General features: G+C 46.9%; 2 protein-coding genes across 4 annotated transcripts; both read left to right on the forward strand.

Moving 5' to 3' along the window:
* The first annotated feature begins 8,318 nt into the window (after window positions 1-8,318).
* TP53I3 (tumor protein p53 inducible protein 3) lies at window positions 8,319-15,187 on the forward strand. Of its 3 annotated transcripts, none has more exons than XM_063391821.1 (7): window positions 8,320-8,551; window positions 9,364-9,557; window positions 9,673-9,815; window positions 10,529-10,796; window positions 12,943-13,155; window positions 13,907-14,103; window positions 14,841-15,187. In XM_063391821.1, the coding sequence occupies exons 3-7, from the start codon at window positions 9,678-9,680 to the stop codon at window positions 15,045-15,047; spliced, it is 1,023 nt and encodes a 340-aa protein (XP_063247891.1). In that variant the 5' UTR covers window positions 8,320-8,551; window positions 9,364-9,557; window positions 9,673-9,677; the 3' UTR covers window positions 15,048-15,187. The 3 variants fall into 3 exon arrangements, with proteins under 3 accessions (XP_063247892.1, XP_063247891.1, XP_063247889.1); XM_063391819.1 differs by having other exon boundaries at window positions 9,410-9,557; XM_063391822.1 differs by lacking the exon at window positions 9,364-9,557 and having other exon boundaries at window positions 8,319-8,551.
* Window positions 15,188-15,354: 167 nt separating this feature from the next.
* Window positions 15,355-19,597, forward strand: SF3B6 (splicing factor 3b subunit 6). Its single transcript, XM_063424227.1, has 4 exons — window positions 15,355-15,603; window positions 15,844-15,962; window positions 17,828-17,966; window positions 18,429-19,597. Exons 1-4 carry the CDS (start codon window positions 15,574-15,576, stop codon window positions 18,516-18,518), a joined length of 378 nt encoding a protein of 125 aa, XP_063280297.1. The 5' UTR covers window positions 15,355-15,573; the 3' UTR covers window positions 18,519-19,597.
* The last annotated feature ends 634 nt before the right edge of the window (window positions 19,598-20,231 follow it).

Genomic DNA, 20,231 nt, shown 5'->3' on the forward strand with positions numbered 1-20,231 from the left:
ACCAGTTCTTGCACAAAGAAGAAACCTCTGAGGAGGTTTCGGGGCTTTGCTGGACTGGAGCCTGACCATGACCAGTGTTTGAGTTTTTCAGAGCATGAGCAGCTTGCAAGCAGTCTTGGACCTTGGCAGAAAATATCTTAAGAGTATCTGGGAGGCCTCGGATGAGAGGAGTTACCCGGGCTGGGTCAATGGGAGCTGCAAGGGAGATTTCCTGCTGGAGCCTCTGTCACACATGGCCTGTGTGCAGGCTGCCTTCTGCACTGAGGCTGCCAGGTCAGAGCTGCCCATAGTCTGAATTACAGGTCTCCTCTGTCCTGAGGCCAGCACTGCCTGCCCAGTGCTCAGCCCGTGCAGGTAAGGAGTAATGGTGATCTCCCGGCGGGATAGTGAGGGATGCTCCCGGTCCCCAACAGCCTCGCGCTTCCTCCGCACTCAACAAAGTCCTGTGAGGGACACTCACCACACACACCAGCTTCAGATCCTTCCTCTCACCTTGAGTATTTTTCCTGCAGTTGTACGAAATCCTCTGGCAACCAGAGGTTTCTGTGTGCAGGAGTGCAAATTTCACAGTCAGTACCAGTCTCAGTCTGAACTAATGGTCTCCAGGAGACCAGGTTAGAGTTGGGATCATAGGTCCCTACAATTTCTACATCATTACCAGCACACCAAATGTCCCCATCACAAGTCTCAAGGTCCATGTAATCTATGAGCTTCTGGAGCCATCTATCTAAAACAGGAGTCTGTTTTTCCAGCACCTGTTTCTCTGTGTTCAGCTGCAGCAGAGTTTTAAGGTGGTGGACCTTGGTTTTAAGGTGATCAGCCTGGGTTTTAAGATGGTTATTCTGAATCACAAGTTGATCAACTTGGATTCCCAGTTTTTCTCCTGTCTCCCTCTCAAAGGCTAAGGATGACTTTAATACCTTATTTTCTGATTTCAACACAGTATAATCTAGATACAAAACTGATTTGGAAACAAGGGTGTTCTTAGATTCTTTCAGTGCATAAGAAAAGCATACTCCTAAAACTGCACAAATGACATCTTTACCTCTTCCCACTTCAGATTTTTGTTCATCCTTACATTGTTCAATGCATTCCATGACTTTTTCTTCATCTTCCCACAATGTTTGAGCCTGCTCCCTCCCAGCTTGGGAAGGAGCATAGTTGTGTTTTCACAGCAGCCCATCCATGGCAATCCTACTGACTCTGCCAATTTTCTGTCAGGTAAAGGCAGGGGAAGGGTTTCCTCAAGCCTTTTATATTTGATCAGTCTGTCAGCACCCCAGGAAAGATGAGAGCCTTGTGACCAACCAGCCTGTCAGTGCCCCAGAATGGGGACCCTGCTGCACAGAACAGTGTATTGGAAGGTGGGTCGATTACCCTCCAGTCAAAGTCCCTATTTCAATTTAGAAAGAGGCCCCTCCTGGATTCCCCCTATCTTAGTCAGTGTGATATCAGTTTTGTCAAGTATGCTACCTGTGCCAGAGCCCTCAAAGGACTCACACTAACAGTTTATGGAACAACACAGTTTATAACCACAGCAGAAAATTGTGAAGGGTTGAGGTCTGAGGATTGCCAGTGATAGCATCTGACTGCAAAAACGAATTCAAAGCAACACACAGATAATCCCTAGCAAAAGCTGTCTCGAATAATCGATGTGTGGACAATAATGGTTCTTACCCAACAGATGTGCCTGCAGGGAAGAAGACAGGTTCAGCCCGATGACTGACCCCAGAAGTTACAGTGGAGACTTCCCCAACTTCCCCCCTTGCTTTAGGTTTAGCTGGAGCTTAGTGACTCCAGTCATGCAGGAAGGGGTGGTTGTACCTTGGGGGTGGGTAACACTGGGATGGAAATGTGTAACAGCATTACATCTCAGCTAACCTTGGGATGGAGATGTGCTCAGTGTTACACCCGAGGAGAGTAATCAGACAGCAGCAAGATGTCTTCTCCTACCTCCCTCAGTTTGTTAGAAATGATGCAACTTTTTTTTTTTTTTAATAGAACTTTAGTCAGGGGTTTGTTTTGTTCACCTTTGCCCAGGGGGAGGGGAATTGAAGCTTCTCTTCAAAAGACTTTGTTCACCAGGTAAAGCCTGATAAACTCAAAATCTACAGATTGGGAGTAGCCAGAAGACACAGAGGAGATAAATGAGCATTAACAAACATCACCCTCTGGGGTGGTTGGAGACACCTGGTTTGGGAAAAGATTGGTAAGAGAACCAAAGAATGAATTAATTCACCCTAATTCATCCTAATTAACATTGAAGATGAAGGAGTCAATAACCAATAGGATATCAAACACTAAGAATTGTGTAATTTAAGAACAATTAACATGAATTTCTTTGGGGTTTATATGTATAAATATGTGAAAAGTCTAATAAAGAACCACATGTGATGGAATGATTTTCACTGTACAACCTGGGCATGTGTGAATGAAATAATTTCTACTGAACATCCTGGCCAGAATAAAGTAATGCTTTGATTCTCTAACAGTCAAAAGATGTTGTTGGAGAGTTTGTCTTCCCCATAGTTTCAGTGATAATGTGACTATAACTTTAGTCTCAAGATACTTCTCAGTTTTCTTTAATTTCCCCCCACTCATTTTCCCTCATTGTGCTAGTGCTGACCATTTAAAAAGAAAATAATTTTTGGTTTGGGTCAAGCCCAGCCCAGAACACATCCCCAGCTCCCTCCCTCTGCTCTGACCTGATAGTTGTAGCATGTTCTGTCTCATTTCTTAGTGTTTTCACTGTGGACTCTATCCTCAGCAAAATGAAAGTTTAATGCTAGGGGAAAAAAATCCAGAAATACTTACACTATGAAAATGTAGCTGGACTTTTATGGCCTTTCTGGGAAAGAGGACCATTTTCTGTTGGTCAGTTCTGGTGCCTTTGTTGTTGTTAGTTGCTCATCCTAGGCTTTACATTTCTTCTGCTGAAACTCCTGGATTTCACATGGAGGAATATATGTTTTCCAGTATAAAAGGGAAGAGGAATGAACATTTATACATCTATCTTTTTACAGAACAGAATGAAAATTAACCGACTTCAGCCTTTGCTGAGTGACAGCCTTGTCAGCACAAAAAGCACATGGAAAATGCAGTTATCATCAGTATTAAGACAAGTCTCTGCACTGACCTTTGGCTTTAATGTGAGAGATAAGAGCTTCCTGGGAAGTGACAGCAGAGGTAGAAACTGTGAACCCAGAGCACAGAGCAGCAATAATGGCAGGGAGCACAGGGCTCTGCTAAATCCACTTGTTCTCTCAGCCTCAGAGCCCAGTGTCCAGTGGGGAACAGCCCAGCTGACTTGCAAAGTGATTGTTAATTTCACATCTTTGATTTTTGGCACAAAGATGCCATTTAAGTGGCATTTTGAAGGAATCCTCTTTAACCACTTTGTGCTCAGTGATCCTGACAGTAAAGCAGATGGATGCAGGTCCATTCTCTGGCCTTGAGACATGCTGGAATGGAATGTGCTGTGCCCATGCTATAACCCCAAAGCTGTGGCTGAACCAGGATGCCTGTTGGGAACATAGATCTAGATTCAATACCAGGAGTTGATACAGAAGTATTTTCTGCCTTATTCTGCAGAAACAATACAGTGAAACCACCTGTAGCTGCCAAATTACTATCACTGATACAGCACAAGAAACAAGCCCATTCTTCTACACAATGACAGCTCTGTTTGTGCCCAGAATCACATAACCACTGAATCATTTAGGTTGGAAAAGACCTAAAGATCATGGAGTCCAGCCATTAACCCAGCACTGCCAAGCCCACCACTAAACCATGGCCCTCAGTGCCAGATTCACATGTCATCTATCTATCTATCTATCTATCTATCTATCTATCTATCTATCTATCTATCTATCTATCTATCTATCTATCTATCTATCTATCTATCTATCTATCTCCAGGGATGGTGAGTCCAGCACTGCCCTGCCAGCCTGCCCCTTTTGGTGAAGAATTTGTTCCTAATGTCCAATCTGAACCTCTGCTTATGCAACTTGAGGTCATCTCATCTTGTTCTATCACTTGTAACTTGAGAGAAGAGCGCAACCCCCACCAGGCTTCACCCTGAGTCAGGGAGCTGTGCAGAGCCAGAAGGTTCCCCTGAGCCTCCTTCTCCCCAGGCTGAGCCCCCCCAGCTCCCTCAGCTGCTCCTCCTCAGACCTGTGCTCCAGACCCTTCCCCAGCTCCGTTCCCTTCCCTGGACACGCTCCAGCCCCTCAATGTCCATCCTGAACTGAGGGGCCCAGAACTGGACACAGCCCTCGAGGTGACCCCAGCAGTGCCCAGCACAGGGGACAGTCACTGCCCTGGCCCTGCTGGCACAGCCCAGGTGCCACCGGCCTTCTTGGCCACCTGGGCACAGCTGGCTCACGTTCAGCTGTTGTTGACCAGCACCCCCAGGTCCTTTTTCCCTGGGCAGCTTTCCAGCCACTGTGCCCCAGCCCGTGGCACTGCAGGGGTTGTTGTGACCAAGGGAAGGACCCAGCACTTGGCTTTGTTGAAGCTCAAACAACTGACCTCAAACCATGGATCCAGCCTGTCCAGATCCCTCTGCAGAGCCCTCCCACTCTCCTGCAGATCAACACTCCAGCCCAAATTGGTGCTGTCTGGGAACCTACTGAGGATGGACTCAGTGCCCTCATCCAAACCATCAATAAAGACATTAAACAGAGCTGGCCCCAATGCTGAGCCTTGTGGAATGAGATGTATTACCTCTAACAGCAAGGCCTTCCCCCATAAGCTAACTTCAGATTAGTTCTATTTTATGATTTTCAGCAGGACTACACACAGCTGGAGCAGGTTCAAAAGGTGCCACGGTGTTATTTAGCCCCAAGTCTGCCTGGTTGGCTCAGTAATAAATTCAGGAGCCATATCATATTTGGTGAGAGCTCTTTTTTTCTGCTATAGGAGGAAGGCAGAAAGTGTAAAGCTGAAAGATTACAAAGTATGCCAACATTTTCAAAATCCTGTAACAATAACCATGCATTATTTCTTCTTGCAAATAGTAACATTGTTCATAACTGGTCACTGTTCCTAGCAAAGACTAATGCTAAGGTTTTCCAGGGCCAGATTTGCTGTAGTTATTCTTTGGAGTTTACTCTTGCTGTCCTGGATGATTTCTTTGTGGGAAAAAAAACCAAAACAAAATAAAACAAAACAAAACACCATAAACCAAAAAACCTTTTCTTTGTATTGTTTCTTTGTTACAAGAGATTTATGAAAATTATTTAAAGTGCTGCTCAGTGTTTATTCCTTAGAGCAGATAATACCTCAAAAATAAAGGTATTTTAAATTTTCAGATAGAAACAGCACTGTTGTGTTGAGTGCAGTACAGTGTGAAGGGGATTTGAACTTGAAAAAAGCATCTCCATTACATCAATTCTGTACATGACTTCAATAATCATTGATTAAACTTTTTTTTTAATTTATGTCCTTGTGTTATCATAGAAGACTTCTTTAGAGAGAAAGGTAGCTGAATCAACAGAAAACTTGGACTTCATCAACCTCAAGAGTGCTCATTAGAAAATAAGGTATAGAAGTTCAAAACTTTAAACAAGAAGCTGCTGCTTTACAACATTCCAGCTGCTGAGCTCCCTTCTGTTTTTTCAAGTGTTTTTTGAACACTTGTGGGCTTGCTGCTCATAAAAGGACTACCCTATGCATCTGCCCTCTAAGTTTCTTAAATGAATTGAAAGTGATGTCTTCAGTATTTGCTTTAAGATGCTCTGCTTTATCTTTCTAATGCTGTTTTTTATCCTGTTTCCAGACAATATAGTTATTAATCTCCCTAAGTAAAGTAAGTTCTCTAATGGCATTACAGCTATGCAGGGGGCCACAGACCCAAGAGACAAAGGAATTGCTACATTAACACATTTTCAGACTGTCCTGTATATCCTTGAATAAGAAAATATATTTTTGTCATGTGAATTTGCATTGTCAATGACTGCAATAGAAAGTTATTTTAAACTGCAGTGATTGCAAAGTTCTCCGGGGACAGAGGAGGAGGGACAGCGTCAGTACCGGCACTGAATCAGCCTGTGGGTACCACAGACCAGGCTTCATCATCCTCCCATCTTCACAAACACAGCAGTTATCAGCTCCTCAAGTCACCTGAGAACATAAGAATTTTAAGCTATGCTTGATTCTAAATTTGTTCAAAGAGGAGTTTAAAAGCCTGAATCCAAAAATCTTATTATTACAGGAAAAAAAATCTACAGAAAAATCCCACACATATGAGTTACCATTTTTAAATAGTCTGAAGTGCCAGTTTTATTCCCTGACAGCTCAAACACTCAAGAGCTGGTGACTAGGACACGGAGAAAGGCGTGATCTGATCCTTCTGCAAAGCTCAGGGAGGTGTGATCAGACTTTTAGCACAGTACTGACTCCAAACCTGCAGGTAGAAACCCTCGGGTTAAAGGACGTGAACCAGCGAGCTCTGAACGCCGCTGGAACAGAGCCCAGGGCAGCCACCCCAACGCATTCATGGCATCAGGGCTGGCACAGCTCCCACCCTGATGCCGGTGCAGTAAATCGAGTAGGAGACACTCAGAATTCCGAAATCCCAGCGTTTGCTCACCTGGAGCTCACCCCATCACACACAGCCCAGCACACACACACACACCCATCACACACACCCATCACACACACCCACCACAACACACCCAGCACACACACCCATCACACACACCCATCACACACACCCACCACACACAGCCCATCACACACACCCACCACAACACACCCAGCACACACACCCACCACACACACCCATCACACACAGCCCAGCACACACACCCACCACACACACCCATCACACACACCCATCACACACAGCCCAGCACACACACACCCATCACACACACCCATCACACACACCCATCACACACACCCATCACACACAGCCCAGCACACACACCCATCACACACACCCATCACACACACCCATCACACACACCCATCACACACACCCACCACACACACCCATCACACACAGCCCAGCACACACACACCCATCACACACACCACACACACCCATCACACACACCCATCACACACACCCATCACACACACCCATCACACACAGCCCAGCACACACAGCCCATCACACACACCCATCACACACACCCATCACACACACCCACCACACACACCCATCACACACACCCACCACACACAGCCCATTACACACACCCATCACACACACCCATCACACACACCCACCACACACAGCCCATCACACACACCCACCACAACACACCCAGCACACACACCCACCACAACACACCCAGCACACACACCCATCACACACAGCCCAGCACACACACACCCATCACACATACCCATCACACACACCCATCACACACACCCATCACACACAGCCCATCACACACAGCCCAGCACACACACCCATCACACACAGCCCAGCACACACAGCCCAGCACACACACCCATCACACACACCCATCACACACACCCATCACACACACCCATCACACACACCCATCACACACAGCCATCACACACACCCACCACACACCCCCATCACACACACACACCACACACACCCATCACACACAGCCCATCACACACAGCCCATCACACACACCCACCACACACACCCATCACACACAGCCCAGCACACACAGCCCATCACACACACCCATCACACACACCCATCACACACACCCATCACACACACCCATCACACACAGCCCAGCACACACAGCCCATCACACACACCCATCACACACCCCCATCACACACAGCCCAGCACACACAGCCCAGCACACACACACACACCCATCACACACACCCATCACACACACCCATCACACACAGCCCATCACACACACCCATCACACACAGCCCAGCACACACACCCATCACACACACCCATCACACACACCCACCACACACACCCATCACACACACCCATCACACACATCCACCACACACAGCCCAGCACACACACCCATCACACACACCCATCACACACACCCATCACACACACCCATCACACACAGCCCATCACACACACCCATCACACACAGCCCAGCACACACACCCATCACACACACCCATCACACACACCCATCACACACACCCATCACACACACCCATCACACACACCCATCACACACACCCAGCACACACAGCCCAGCACACACACCCATCACACACAGCCCATCACACACACCCATCACACACAGCCCAGCACACACACCCGGCACAGCCGCGGGCAGCGGGCCGAGCTTCCCCCGGTGCTACGGCAGCGGCCGATCTCTGCCCCGAGGCCCATCGGGAAACCAGATCCCTGTGCCAGCCCGGGAAGAATCCAGGCCATTAGCAGAAATCATGGTGAACTGTGCTGATATTTCTGACTCCTCGTATCTGTCGCTCCTGTGCCTCGCCCTGACCTGCAGGGAGTAGCCGAGTGCGAGGGCAGCGCTGCGGAGGAGGAACCGGGACTCTGCTCCGAGGACGGGCTGGGTTTGTTCCGGGGCACAGACGGTCCGTCCTTCTTGCCAGGAAAAAGGTGAGCTCGGGAATGCGCTCAGGATCCACACAGCTTCTTAAAAGTGTTCTTTTCAGCCACTGCTGGCAGAGCTGAGAGCTCGGAATGGTTGGAAACTTGTATCTTAGTTCCTGTGGTTTTCTGTGCATTTGAGAGCAATGTAAATACTCAGATCCTCTGTGCTTTTTGCTTTTGTTTTAGGTTGGTTTTTGTGTTTGTTTTGTGTTTGTTTTTTTACATTTTTGTGGGCCTGCTTCTAGCAACAAAGACAATAATTTATTAAAAAACAGGTTAATGTACTCTGATGAAAGAGGAACAAAAGCTTCTCTCACATCTTATTTTTAGCTGACTAAATTTGGACCCAGTTAAGACAGCAGAAACAATTGTTATGGGGTGGCATCAGGTGGGCTTCCCATTGAAGTTTTTGCTGATACAGGCAAATTTTGTGGGACTGGATTAAATGGCTGAAAACAACGAATAGACAGCCAGCCTCCGAAAGAAAAGCCCTTAAATTGCATTTTATACAAATAAATGAAAGTGCTTATTCACCATAAAGTAGCCATAGAGCACCACCCTGTGGGGATGGACACCCCTGGGGTTTCAGGCTGTTTCTCATTCTGCATTTGCAGTCTAACCACAAATAATTAGGTATGCACTCAGCTTTTCCTGTGCAGAAATCAGTGATTTTTACAGAGGGGAGGGTGGTCTGTGACACAGTGCTGGTTACTTGAAGAGGCTCCCATGCTGTGCTGCACTCAGTGCAGTACCAGCTCTCACAATTAACACAGTTCTTCTACTGGGATTGCCTCTCCTTCTCATCTCCTTTTACCCAGCACCCAGCGAGCAGGGAGAAGACTGCTCCACATTTGATTTTACCAGGCAGGTGGAGGCTTGACAGCTCAGCCCATCTCAACAGCTGCTGGTGCCAAAAGGATCCCAGGAACAGCATCTGAGGGGGTACCTAAAGGCTCCTGCAGCAGAGACCCTGTACCACAGCAAATCAGGCACACAGGAGTCACCTCCCCAGGCAAGGGAAATAAATAGCATTTGTTACCTTTCATTACTGAGATTTTTCCACACGTTAAGTGTGCCTGCATTTATGCAACATTTTTTCAGTTTGTTGTGGTGTTTTTTCTTTTCAGAAAAAATGTTTGCAGCCTATTTTGATTGCCCCGGAGGCCCAGAAAATCTCTATATGAAAGAAGTGATGAAACCAGATCCAGGAGAAGGAGAAGTTCTTGTGAAGGTCTCTGCCAGTGCTTTGAATAGGGCTGATTTACTCCAGGTATGTGTGTGTTAAGCAGATTTATGCACCTAAAAACAACACAGATTTTTCAAGTCCCTCTGTGAAATCTTGACAGATCTGATGAGCTAAAGAGTTTGAACCTGGTGAGCATTTGCATGGGAGAGCTCATAGGGCTGAAAGATGTCTGTTGATTCAGCAGATAAATGTTTTTATCTGAGTTAGTGCAGGGCTGGGCTGGCATGGAAAGCCAGCTGCTTTTCAACAAAACATACAAAACCAAAGCTTTGGTCTTGCTAGATCTTAGATCCTTTTCTGAGCATTAGAGATGAAAAGGAAATGTTCCAGTAGCATAGTTCCAGTGGGAGAAAATTTATTCAAATTCGCATTCAAATTATTAGTTTGAGCTGCAAGCCATGCTCTGATCTCCACAGCAGGGATTAGCCTGGACAAAGCGGACTCACAAGTATTTCAATTTATTGAAATTGATTATTAATTAATTATTTTAATTAATTATAAATTAATTATTTTAAGAGTAATACTTAGGAAGAGTAATACTTAGGAAGAGTAATACTTAGGAAGCAGAAGTGTTTCCAGAGGTTAGAAGATCCTCAAATTACTGCAACATATGCAGAGGGCAAAATCAGTGTTAAACAAATAGGAATTTAGGCTGGAGACGTGTGAATGAAATATTTCAGGTCATTACACTCACTGATGTTTGGCTTTTCCTTCCTTGCCTTCTGTTTTTATTTTAGAGGAGGGGGAAGTACCCTCCCCCCAAAGGAGCGAGTGACATTTTAGGCCTAGAGGCCGCCGGGCGCGTGGCCGGGCTGGGCCATGGCTGCTCGGGCCGCTGGAGGATCGGCGATGCCGCGATGGCGCTGCTCCCCGGGGGCGGCCAGGCACAGTACGTGACAGTGCCCGAAGGTCTCCTGATGCCAGTTCCCAAAGACATGACTTTTATCCAGGCTGCAGCCATCCCTGAGGCCTGGCTAACAGCATTTCAGCTGCTCCATTTTGTAGGTGAGAGGTGCTTTCACCCATTTATTGTACCAAAACAGCTCATCTTCCTTTCTGTTACAGAATCCTCTCCTTGATGCCTCCATTTGAATGTTGTTTGCCTTCAAGGAATTTTTTCTCTGTCACTTTGTTCTTGCGAGTTCTAATCCAGTATGCCAGACACAAATCCTTGAATCTTGATCACCTCTACCCAGTGCCAACCTGTTGTTGTAGGATAGGACACGAAAGAAAAACGAGAGACTCTGTTACAGTGTGCTTTTCCCAGGGTGCACACAGCAGCATCAGGGAGCGACACATCCCCTCGGGGAGACTTTTCCTACCCACTCTGGACTTCGGTGGTCTCAGCAGTTGCTTTTGGGGCGCAGAGATGTATCAGAGGCGAGACAGGTCTTGGGGTAAACTAAGGAGATTTATTACGGGTATAACTGAAGCATAACAACTAAAAGCTGGACCCCAAAGACCGGGAGCACGTGTCCCGCCGTGGATTTTATACACAGGCAATACAAAACAAACAACCAATGAGAATGCCCTCAGGGAGGAGTCTAAGGTGGAGATACAGAACTAAATCCAATGGGAATAGCAGAAGCAGTGTAATGATATAAAACAGCAAATGGTATATCGAGTTAGGGAAGATTGGCAAGGAAGGTTCTAGAAACAGAGGCAGGGATACAGAGAATTAACACATAACAGTATGTATAATTTAAATCATAACGCACAAATGAAATAGAAAGCTAGACTGAAAAATCAAAGCAGAAAACCCACACCACAACAAGACTCCAAATATTTCAGAAGGCAAAGAGCACAGAAAAAGCTTTATTGTCTAATTCTTACTACTTTTTATAAGGTGTTCTGATACAGACTTAACATGATTGGTGAATAGGAACGACACCTCTCTAATCCCATTGGTTAAACTAGAGAAACAGCTAAAATGTGGGGGGGGGGGTTGGGAACTAGAAAGGCAAAAGACCACCTGGAGAAAGATTGTTTTGAGAAAGGAGAGTTGTTTGCCAAGATTGTTTTGAGAAGAAGCTTTCTTGAGAAATTTTCCCTTGGGAAAAAAGTTAGCAGCTGTTAGCAGGCTAAAATCTCTCAGACCCAGAAATATCAGATCTACATCAACATACCCTGATGATTACATATTTACCAGGAAGGATATAGAAAGATGGTCAGATTTCTTTTCATCTGTATTTCTCGGTTTGAATCACTGAATGGTTTAGGTTAGAATGGATCTTAAAGATCATCCAGTTCCACTCCCCTGACATGGACAGGGACACCTTCCATTAAGACTAAACCCTGAAATTATTCCCATGTTTTCCATGCACCTTACACACATCTTACTTTTAAGGATCTGGCTTCACTGCATGCATGATCATAACAAGAACTTTATCACTAATTGCTTGTGGATCTACAGTATCAAGTAGATCTTGTACCTTGTTTAACAGAGATACTACTTGTAAGTAAAATCCACTCTGAGCTGATTTAAAATAGACATTTTAAATATAAATATTCATTTTAAATATACGCTGCCAAGGTAGTAAACAGTAGCACTTGCCAAGGTTTTTCTCAGGGGAGAAATATCCTTATACACTCTTCAGCAATAGCATCTAAAAGATCCAATAAGGAACAGAAGTTCCAAACATAACTTCCCTGCAGACTTGCTTCAATCAGTGTTGCTTCCTGGGGATCAGTGCCTCACTTTCAGGAGCAATTGGTGAAACACAAATTAATGCAACCAATAGATGGTAAAATGATTGGTAGGAGTGGTCTTTAATGTTACCCAGCATTTCTGTCATTTCTCCATGCTGAGTGCCTAATTTCTCAGTATGAACATCCTCCAAGTGTGTTTCCTACTGATGGTATAAAAAGGCTGTGACTGCATTAAGCATCTTGGTCACAGGTGCCCAGAACTGCACATGGCCAAGACAAAGTCCTCCCACTGAGACTGGTAAAATGATGTCCTGTCAGCACACTGCAACTTCTGCTGCTTCTGGATTTCTTTCTTTTATGAAGTCTATGAAGATGCCCAATTGTCCAAAGTCCAATCAAGGGCATGTCTTTCAACCTCCTCTTTGGTATCTTCCAGACTGTTCATGTTCTAATCCAAAGGTGACGCCCAAAGGGTGACCCCTTTCCTTTTGCCCTCCTCCAGGAAAAGTACAGGAGGGTGAGAGAGTGTTGATCCACGCTGGAGCCAGCGGGGTTGGCATGGCAGCCATTCAGCTGGTGAGACTGGCAAAGGCTGTTCCCATTGTGACAGCAGGAACTCAGGAGAAACTGGAAGCAACAGCAAACGCTGGAGCAGCTGCAGGGTTCAACTACAAGACGGAAGACTTCAGTGAAAAGGTCCTGGAGTTCACCCAAGGTAAAAACCTCCCTGTGAAAGTGCGAGTGAACCTCCCAACATGTGGATACACACTCAGTTTGAGCTGTCACTTGGTGAGGGAGCAGACAGTAGTGACCCTGTAAGCACAATCTGATATCCTGTTCAGCCCAGAATGGGCCTTTCCTTAGTTTAATTGTGATGTTTTCTGCATGGGCTCTCTTTGGCTCTGTTCATTTGTGGCACAAATATTGTGCCTTGTTATTGCTGCCTTCCCAAGGAGTTCCCTGGGGACCAAATCCTCGCATTTTGGTGTTTGAATCATCACAGAAGCATAGCATGGCCTGGGTTGGGAAGAACTTTAAGGATCATCTCGTTCCAGCACGCTGCCATGGGCAGGGACACCTTCCATTAGACCAGCTTACTCTGGCCCATCCAGCCTAGCCTTGAACATTTCCAGGGATGGGGCAGCCATGGCTTCTCTGGGCAACCTGTGCCAGGACCTCACCCCACTTAATTCTTAAATTGTTACAAAAATGTCACTTTTCTAAGTATTTGGGGTGGTTTATGCCTGAGTCTGCTTATGGGTAACTTATGATTCTTTTTTTGTGCCTGATTTTGTAATTCCTTACAAATTACTGTGCCAATTCCTAGTTTCAGTAGAAAGATTTAAATAAGAATTGCAGGGTTGATTCTGTACCTATGAATAACAAGGTTTCAGTCTTGCTTGAAATTATCCTACCCTTAATGCAGCTTGACTTCATTGCTGAAATCTCTTCTGTTTCTACTTGAGGTTCTGGAGTAGATATTATTCTAGATTGTGTTGGGGCCTCATACTGGGAGAAGAATCTCAGCTGTCTGAGCACTGATGGCCGGTGGATTATTTATGGACTGCTGAGTGGAGGTGAAATCCACGGGGATTTGCTGGCAAGGCTGCTTTCCAAAAGAGCCAGCATCCACACCAGCCTCTTACGGTCCCGAGACAAGGAGGCAAGTACTGGCGATAAGCAGTGTATGCGGTTTAATCTTAAAATTTATGATAGTTTTGAGAGCTTTCTTTTAAAACCAGTGTTAAACACATTCTTGCTAAAAAAAGCCCCACCTTGAACTTTCCTACATACTCTGGAAAACGTCACAAAATTAAGTTATAATGGCTTTTTTCTATTTTTATCGAATTTTTCCCTGAATGAGAGGATTGACACCCAGGACTTCTTAATGTGCTTCATGAATACCATAATTTAGATATTTGGCCCTAGAAGAAATAAAACCCCAGTGATTAGGCAACTTGATCAAGTCTGAGGAGAGGAAAATAAAAATCTCTATTAGGTCACTTCAAAGTAGGAACCAATTTGGATGCTCAGTTACCAAAGAAAACTCGTTCTATGTAGAATATTCTCAGATATGACAGTAAAAGACCCACAGTGCAGAGCCCTAAGGTGGGTTCTGTGCATGGTTTAAGACTCAATATTTACAAGAACTTCATCAGTTTGATTCAAATGGTTCTGCACTGAGCTCACACCACTTGCTTTGGACAATTTCATTCAATTAAGATGTAATAAATCTAAAAATTTTCTTCTTGTTTGTAATTTATAACTGTCAGGTGTTTTTGTCTCCATTTCAGTGTGAGAATGTCAGAAGGTGTCTCTTTGAGGGCTGTGTACATTTTATATGAGACACGTCGGTGAGTGAAACGATTGGAAATAACCTTGTTTTTGTTTTTTCCCCAGTACAAGGAGCGGCTGGTGAGAGCCTTCACACAGGAGGTGCTGCCCCATTTTTCCGAAGGGGCTTCCCCGCGTCTCCAGCCCCTCGTGGACAGCGTTTACCCCCTGCACGCCATCGCTGAGGCACACAGGGCGATGGAGGAAAACAAGAACATCGGCAAAATCGTCATCGAAATTCCCGCTTGCTTCAAGAAAGGGCCGCTGCAGTAGCTGCTCTGGGACAGTCACTGCGGGGGCTGCACTGCGGCCGTCCTGCGGCTTCTGAGCCACTCCGGGACCGATGCATTTGGCTGGCGGGGAGGGGGAAATGATAAGGAGGAAGCGTTTATTAAAGAGGTTCGTGTCGCAATTCTGGCAGCGAATCGAACGTGTGGGGCCGGGCCGGGGCCGGGGCTGAGGCGCGGGGGGGGGACCGGGTCCGCGCGGGATGGGCGGGGCTTAAGAAAGGGGCGGGGCTAAAGGCGGGGCCGGGGCTGAAGGGGCGGGACCGGGGTCGAGGTCACGTGGTCGGGCTCGCGTGCTGCCGCTTCCCGCGCGGTGCACGCCGGGATAGATCCGGTTCCGTGAGGGGAGCGCGCGGTGCCTGCTGGGATAGATCCGGGTTTCCCGCCCGTCGCATCCGGTCCCCGCCGCCGCCTCCGCTCCAGGCTCGGTCTCTGCCGCCGTATTCGCTCAAGGCTCCTTCCCCGCCGGTGTTTCTGTCCCAGGCCGCGGCCCCCACTCTCCGCCCGCCGACATGGCGATGCAAGCAGCCAAACGAGCCAACGTGAGTGCGCTGCCCTGTCCCGTCCCTGCCGGGCTGGGCTCCGGCTTCGTCCCGCTCCAGGCACCCCGCTGCTCTGAACGGGAACGTGGCGGGGGGGGGGGAACTGGGTGATGTTTAAGGCCCCCTCCAGCCCCGGTCATTCCGTGTCTCAGTGATTCCAGGATTTAGCCCGTAGGCTGCTGGATTTAAGGTTTGCAGTGTGTTCCTTGGGTCTAACACCGCCTGTCCTTCTCCCACCAGATCCGGCTCCCTCCGGAGGTCAACCGGATCCTGTACATCAGGAACCTGCCGTACAAAATCACGGCCGAGGAGATGTACGACATTTTTGGGAAGTATGGGCCCATCCGGCAGATCAGAGTGTGAGTATTTGCGGTTCCTTTGGCCCGTGAAGGTTTCACATGCTCCAGTGGCAGCCGGGTTTACAGCTGGAAAGGGTCAATGCCCTGGGGCAGCGCCTCGAGTGCCGGAGTGGGATGTGATGATGCTCTTAACACGTGAATTTGTTAGCAAATGATTCTGCTGGGAGGTGCAGACAATGAGCTTAAATTTGAAATGAACTTGGGGATGTTGATAAAATAGGAGAGACTTGTTTGCTTAAGTAAGTTTCAAATACAGCTGAACTTTTACCTTGACTTGGGGTAACAATGGGAAAGGCATAAGCTGAGCACAAACAGTTTGCTTGTTTTCTAAGTATCTGGTAATTAACCAGTGTGAAAGCAGGGATGTTGCTGTTGCTGGATCTGTTCACTAGAAACAAACACCAGCAGCAACCCCTGTGTGCCAGAGACAGGATGTGCTCAGATCATACTGTGTCTGGATGGTGGAGATGGGATGTGCCTTTGGTTCTAAAGCACATGGAGATTGTACGAGTCTGCAGCAACTCTGGCATCCTTCTGGTTAGTTCAAATGCTGAGGACCTGAGCTTTGGTCATCACAGCAGGGTTTGTGCTGGAAGGACCTTAAAGACCATTTCATTCCAAGCCCCTGCAGTGGGCAGGGACACCTCCCACCTGACCGGGCTGCTCTGAGCCCATCCAGCCTGGCCTTGGACACTTCCAGGGATGGAGCATCCACAGCTTCTCTGGGAACTCGTTTGATTGATTGTTGTGTAGAGTAAAGTGAGTTTTACAGAGTTTTCCTCAGTAAGCAAAGGACACTGAGGGGACGCGTGCTGCTGGTGCCACACTGGGATGTGACAGCAGACAGACCCTTCTCGAGCAAGGAGAGGCAGTGGATGTGACTGGAGAAGTGGCTGAGGAAACAAGGGGCAGTGTAAACACTGCCTGGCTAAAGAGGTGGAATTTTTGCTCATGAGCATAAAGGAAAGCCAGTGGTTAAGTTTTCTGAAAACATGTAGGCTGGAACAGCATGACAGTGGGACACAGAATTAGGACACATCAGGGGCTTTCCACTGGAGTGATGCTCTGGTGTGTGCATCCAGCAGTTTGTTCAGAACTGCTGACTCATGTAATTTCCCACAGAAATCCCAAATCAGCAGTGCCAAGGCATAATGTGTGAGCCCCTTTGTGAAGGTTTTTGTGCTTTGTGCAGCGTTTATCCCATTCTCCCCCTCACTTTTGCACAGGTCCCTGTGTGGGTATGTGTGACACTGTTTGTCCTTGGGAGTTCTCAGAAGCACTTTAGAGACAGCTGTTCTGACTGTGACGTTTCTGTTGCCACGTTTTAGTCGAGAGCTTTGGGATCTGTGAACTCTGCACCCTCTGGGCTCATCACTGTTATGTGCCAGAAGTGTGTCCCATCCCTCAGGTGCTCTCTTGGCGATGGCTTTGCACCAGCAGGGCTGTTCTGCCTCTTAAACTGACTTTGTGACACGCCAGGAGCCCTGCTCCATCCAAGGGACACAGCCACACAGCCACTAACTGACAGATAAACCTTGTGATAGTAAATAAAAACTAATTGCTATAATAAAGATTTAAATTATTTCCAGACACAAACAGCTTTTGGCAGCCCAAAAGCTTCAACAATCCAGTTATTGTAGAAAGGTGCATTTCCCTTATGGAGCAAATGCAGCACATTTTCCTACAGCACATTTTCCTATTGTCTCTGGCTCTGAACTGCTTGGTGTGGAAAGCAGGGATGTAGTTTAATACCTGGAAAAATACTAAATTGTTTTTTAGTGAAGTTGCTCTAGTTCATCTAACCTCAGTCACTGTGAAATAAATAAATATTTCTTGTTCATTTTATTTGTGCCCTGGCTGTGCAGTGGGAACACCCCAGAGACCAGAGGAACAGCCTACGTGGTGTACGAGGACATCTTCGATGCCAAGAACGCCTGTGACCACCTGTCAGGGTTCAACGTGTGCAACAGATACCTCGTGGTGCTCTACTACAACGCCAACAGGGTACGTGCCCCTGCGCTGGGGAAGGCTAAAAACAACCCCAGCATCAGTCTGGAAAGGTTGCTTGAGTGTTTGTAAGAAATGACATCCAAACTTAGAGCGAATGAATGGGATACATGGTGAGAGTCTCATATTTATTTGGTGATTTGTGTGCAAGAAAGGTACGCGTGTTTGTGGGGGGTGTGCTGTGGAGGAGAGCGTGCAGGGCGCCCACAATTGCACAGCTGCAGCAGGAGGAGAGATCCTTTTCATGGATAAAGGTCTCCAGTTCTCTGTGCCCTCTGTGTCACTGAGAGCATCCAGGGCCCTGCAGTATTCTCCAAGGACAGGAATCAAACAATGCTCTGTGTGTGTGTGTGTTGGTGATGGAGTTCACAGTGATGCTTGTTGCACATGCTGGGAAACAACTTCATAAGATGAGAGGCTTCTTTCACCTTCTTACATCTTTTATTTTCCTAATTACAGGCATTCCAGAAGATGGACACAAAGAAGAAAGAGGAACAGCTTAAGCTTCTCAAGGAAAAATATGGAATTAACACAGACCCACCAAAATAAACTGATCTTTTCTGGAAAACTTTTGAAGCCCTGCCGACAAGTTCTTGGCCTAAACATAGGAATTCTTAACAACGTGTAATTTTTTCTCTTATAAAGTTGATAAACTGCAATACGAGTCTTTATATCTTCAGATTAGGATTAAATGAAGGTAGAACACAGGGAGATGTGCTTTAAGATTAAATCCCCCACGGTGCCTGGCTTCTCTGTGCTGAGGGTGACCTGGTGAAGGCTGCATTGACCTGTTTCTGGCAGGAGCTTTCAAGGAGGACTGAGCAGATTCTGTGACTGAACAAAGCAAGCCCAAGCCTGTGTTTGTAACAAAGTTTCTTTCTCAAACTGTAGAAGATGAATGGCTTTTTAAAGGATCAGCTGATAAGGGGACTCCAGTCCAATACCTTGTTCCAGTGGTGGTGCCAGCTCAGATCAGCTGCAGTGAAACAACCCAGCTCTCACACTACAAAAGAAAAGAGTATGGGGGCTTTGTTGTGTGTCCCAGGTTTGGATGGAGGATTTGGTGTGAAGAACACATGACCAAAATGAGACAGTACATGAAGGCTTTCATTTTGGTACCTGTTGTGTGATTGTTTTCTACTTGGCATAGTTAGACTGTAACACATTTTCTGTACAGACATCCTTAGGTGTAGCATCTGCTGGAGGAAAAACAAATTTACTTTTTTTGGGCTCTTTTTTTTAGTACACGTGTCCTGTGTATAAAAATGAGTGTGATGCAGAGTGTGTATAACCAGTATCTTTTGGAAGTGGGGCAGAATAACCTCTGCCTGTGTTCTGAACCAGCTGGAAGCTGTGTGAATGTGGGTCCTGCCTTGGGAGGATTTACTTGCATGGCTGTGATGTTCCATTCCCTGACTAGACAACTTCCAGCCAGTGCAGAAGCAGGGCAGATAACAATATACTTTGCCTGGGATTTGTAATTCAGTGTTGTTTTTCAGTGCATTGTGTTACGGAGGAATGCTTCCATTTTCTGAAGTTACTTTTTTGTTGGAATCTGTCACTTCAGGAACAACACTGTGTCCATTTGGTGAAAAAATAAATGTCTGTATATTTTGGTTTTTTCCCCAGTGCTGCCTCCACGCCGTGCTGCTCCTGCCTGCAGCCTGTGCTGTTGGGATCACTCAGCACGTCCCTCTCTGTGGGCACAGGGATGTCCCTGTGTGACAGGAGGGAGCCCAGCTGTGGGAGCAGTGTCCCCTCTCACCTGGGGGAGAGCCCTGGCACTGCCTGTGCTGTGCCCTCTTGGCAGCTGCAAGGGGCTCACAGCAACGCTCACACACCAGTGAGAAATGAAACACTTGTCATTTTGTACTGAATGGTCCCATTTTCTTGGTTCCTCAGATAAACTCTTACAAATTAATAAATCAGATGCTACAAAGTAAAGTTTGGTAATGGCTCATGAAGAGAGAGCTCCAAGCCAGCTCTGGGGGAAGCAGCCTCGATGGCTGAGGTGTGATTTCAGCCCTGTGCCTGACCCGGGCGCAGCCCAGTGCAGCAGCTCTGCCCTGCCCTCCCTTGCCCACGGGCATTGCGGGTGTGACCAGGGCTGTGCTGTGTGCCCAGGGCATGACTCCATCCCTGCAGCCGTCCCTTTAAACCGATGCAGGTTTTGCAGCAGGAGCCCTGCAGGCTGCAGTAACCCCGCTGCGGGCAGGAACAGGCTCTGGGAGAGCCCAGGGCTGAGTTAGGGGAGCAGCCCCT

The sequence above is a fragment of the Prinia subflava genome, chromosome 2 (assembly GCF_021018805.1).
Source record: "Prinia subflava isolate CZ2003 ecotype Zambia chromosome 2, Cam_Psub_1.2, whole genome shotgun sequence".
NCBI lineage: Eukaryota > Metazoa > Chordata > Aves > Passeriformes > Cisticolidae > Prinia > Prinia subflava.

Excerpts from the sequence above, each read along its gene's own strand:
- TP53I3 (XM_063391822.1), top strand. The coding sequence starts at position 9,678 with ATGTTTGCAGCCTATTTTGATTGCCCCGGAGGCCCAGAAAATCTCTAT. Across the intron at positions 10,797-12,942 it reads TCAGCTGCTCCATTTTGTAG|GAAAAGTACAGGAGGGTGAG; the intron begins GTGAGAGGTGCT and ends GCCCTCCTCCAG. Across the intron at positions 14,104-14,840 it reads TACGGTCCCGAGACAAGGAG|TACAAGGAGCGGCTGGTGAG; the intron begins GCAAGTACTGGC and ends TTTTTTCCCCAG.
- SF3B6 (XM_063424227.1), top strand. The coding sequence starts at position 15,574 with ATGGCGATGCAAGCAGCCAAACGAGCCAAC. Across the intron at positions 15,963-17,827 it reads CCCATCCGGCAGATCAGAGT|TGGGAACACCCCAGAGACCA; the intron begins GTGAGTATTTGC and ends CTGGCTGTGCAG. Across the intron at positions 17,967-18,428 it reads TCTACTACAACGCCAACAGG|GCATTCCAGAAGATGGACAC; the intron begins GTACGTGCCCCT and ends TCCTAATTACAG.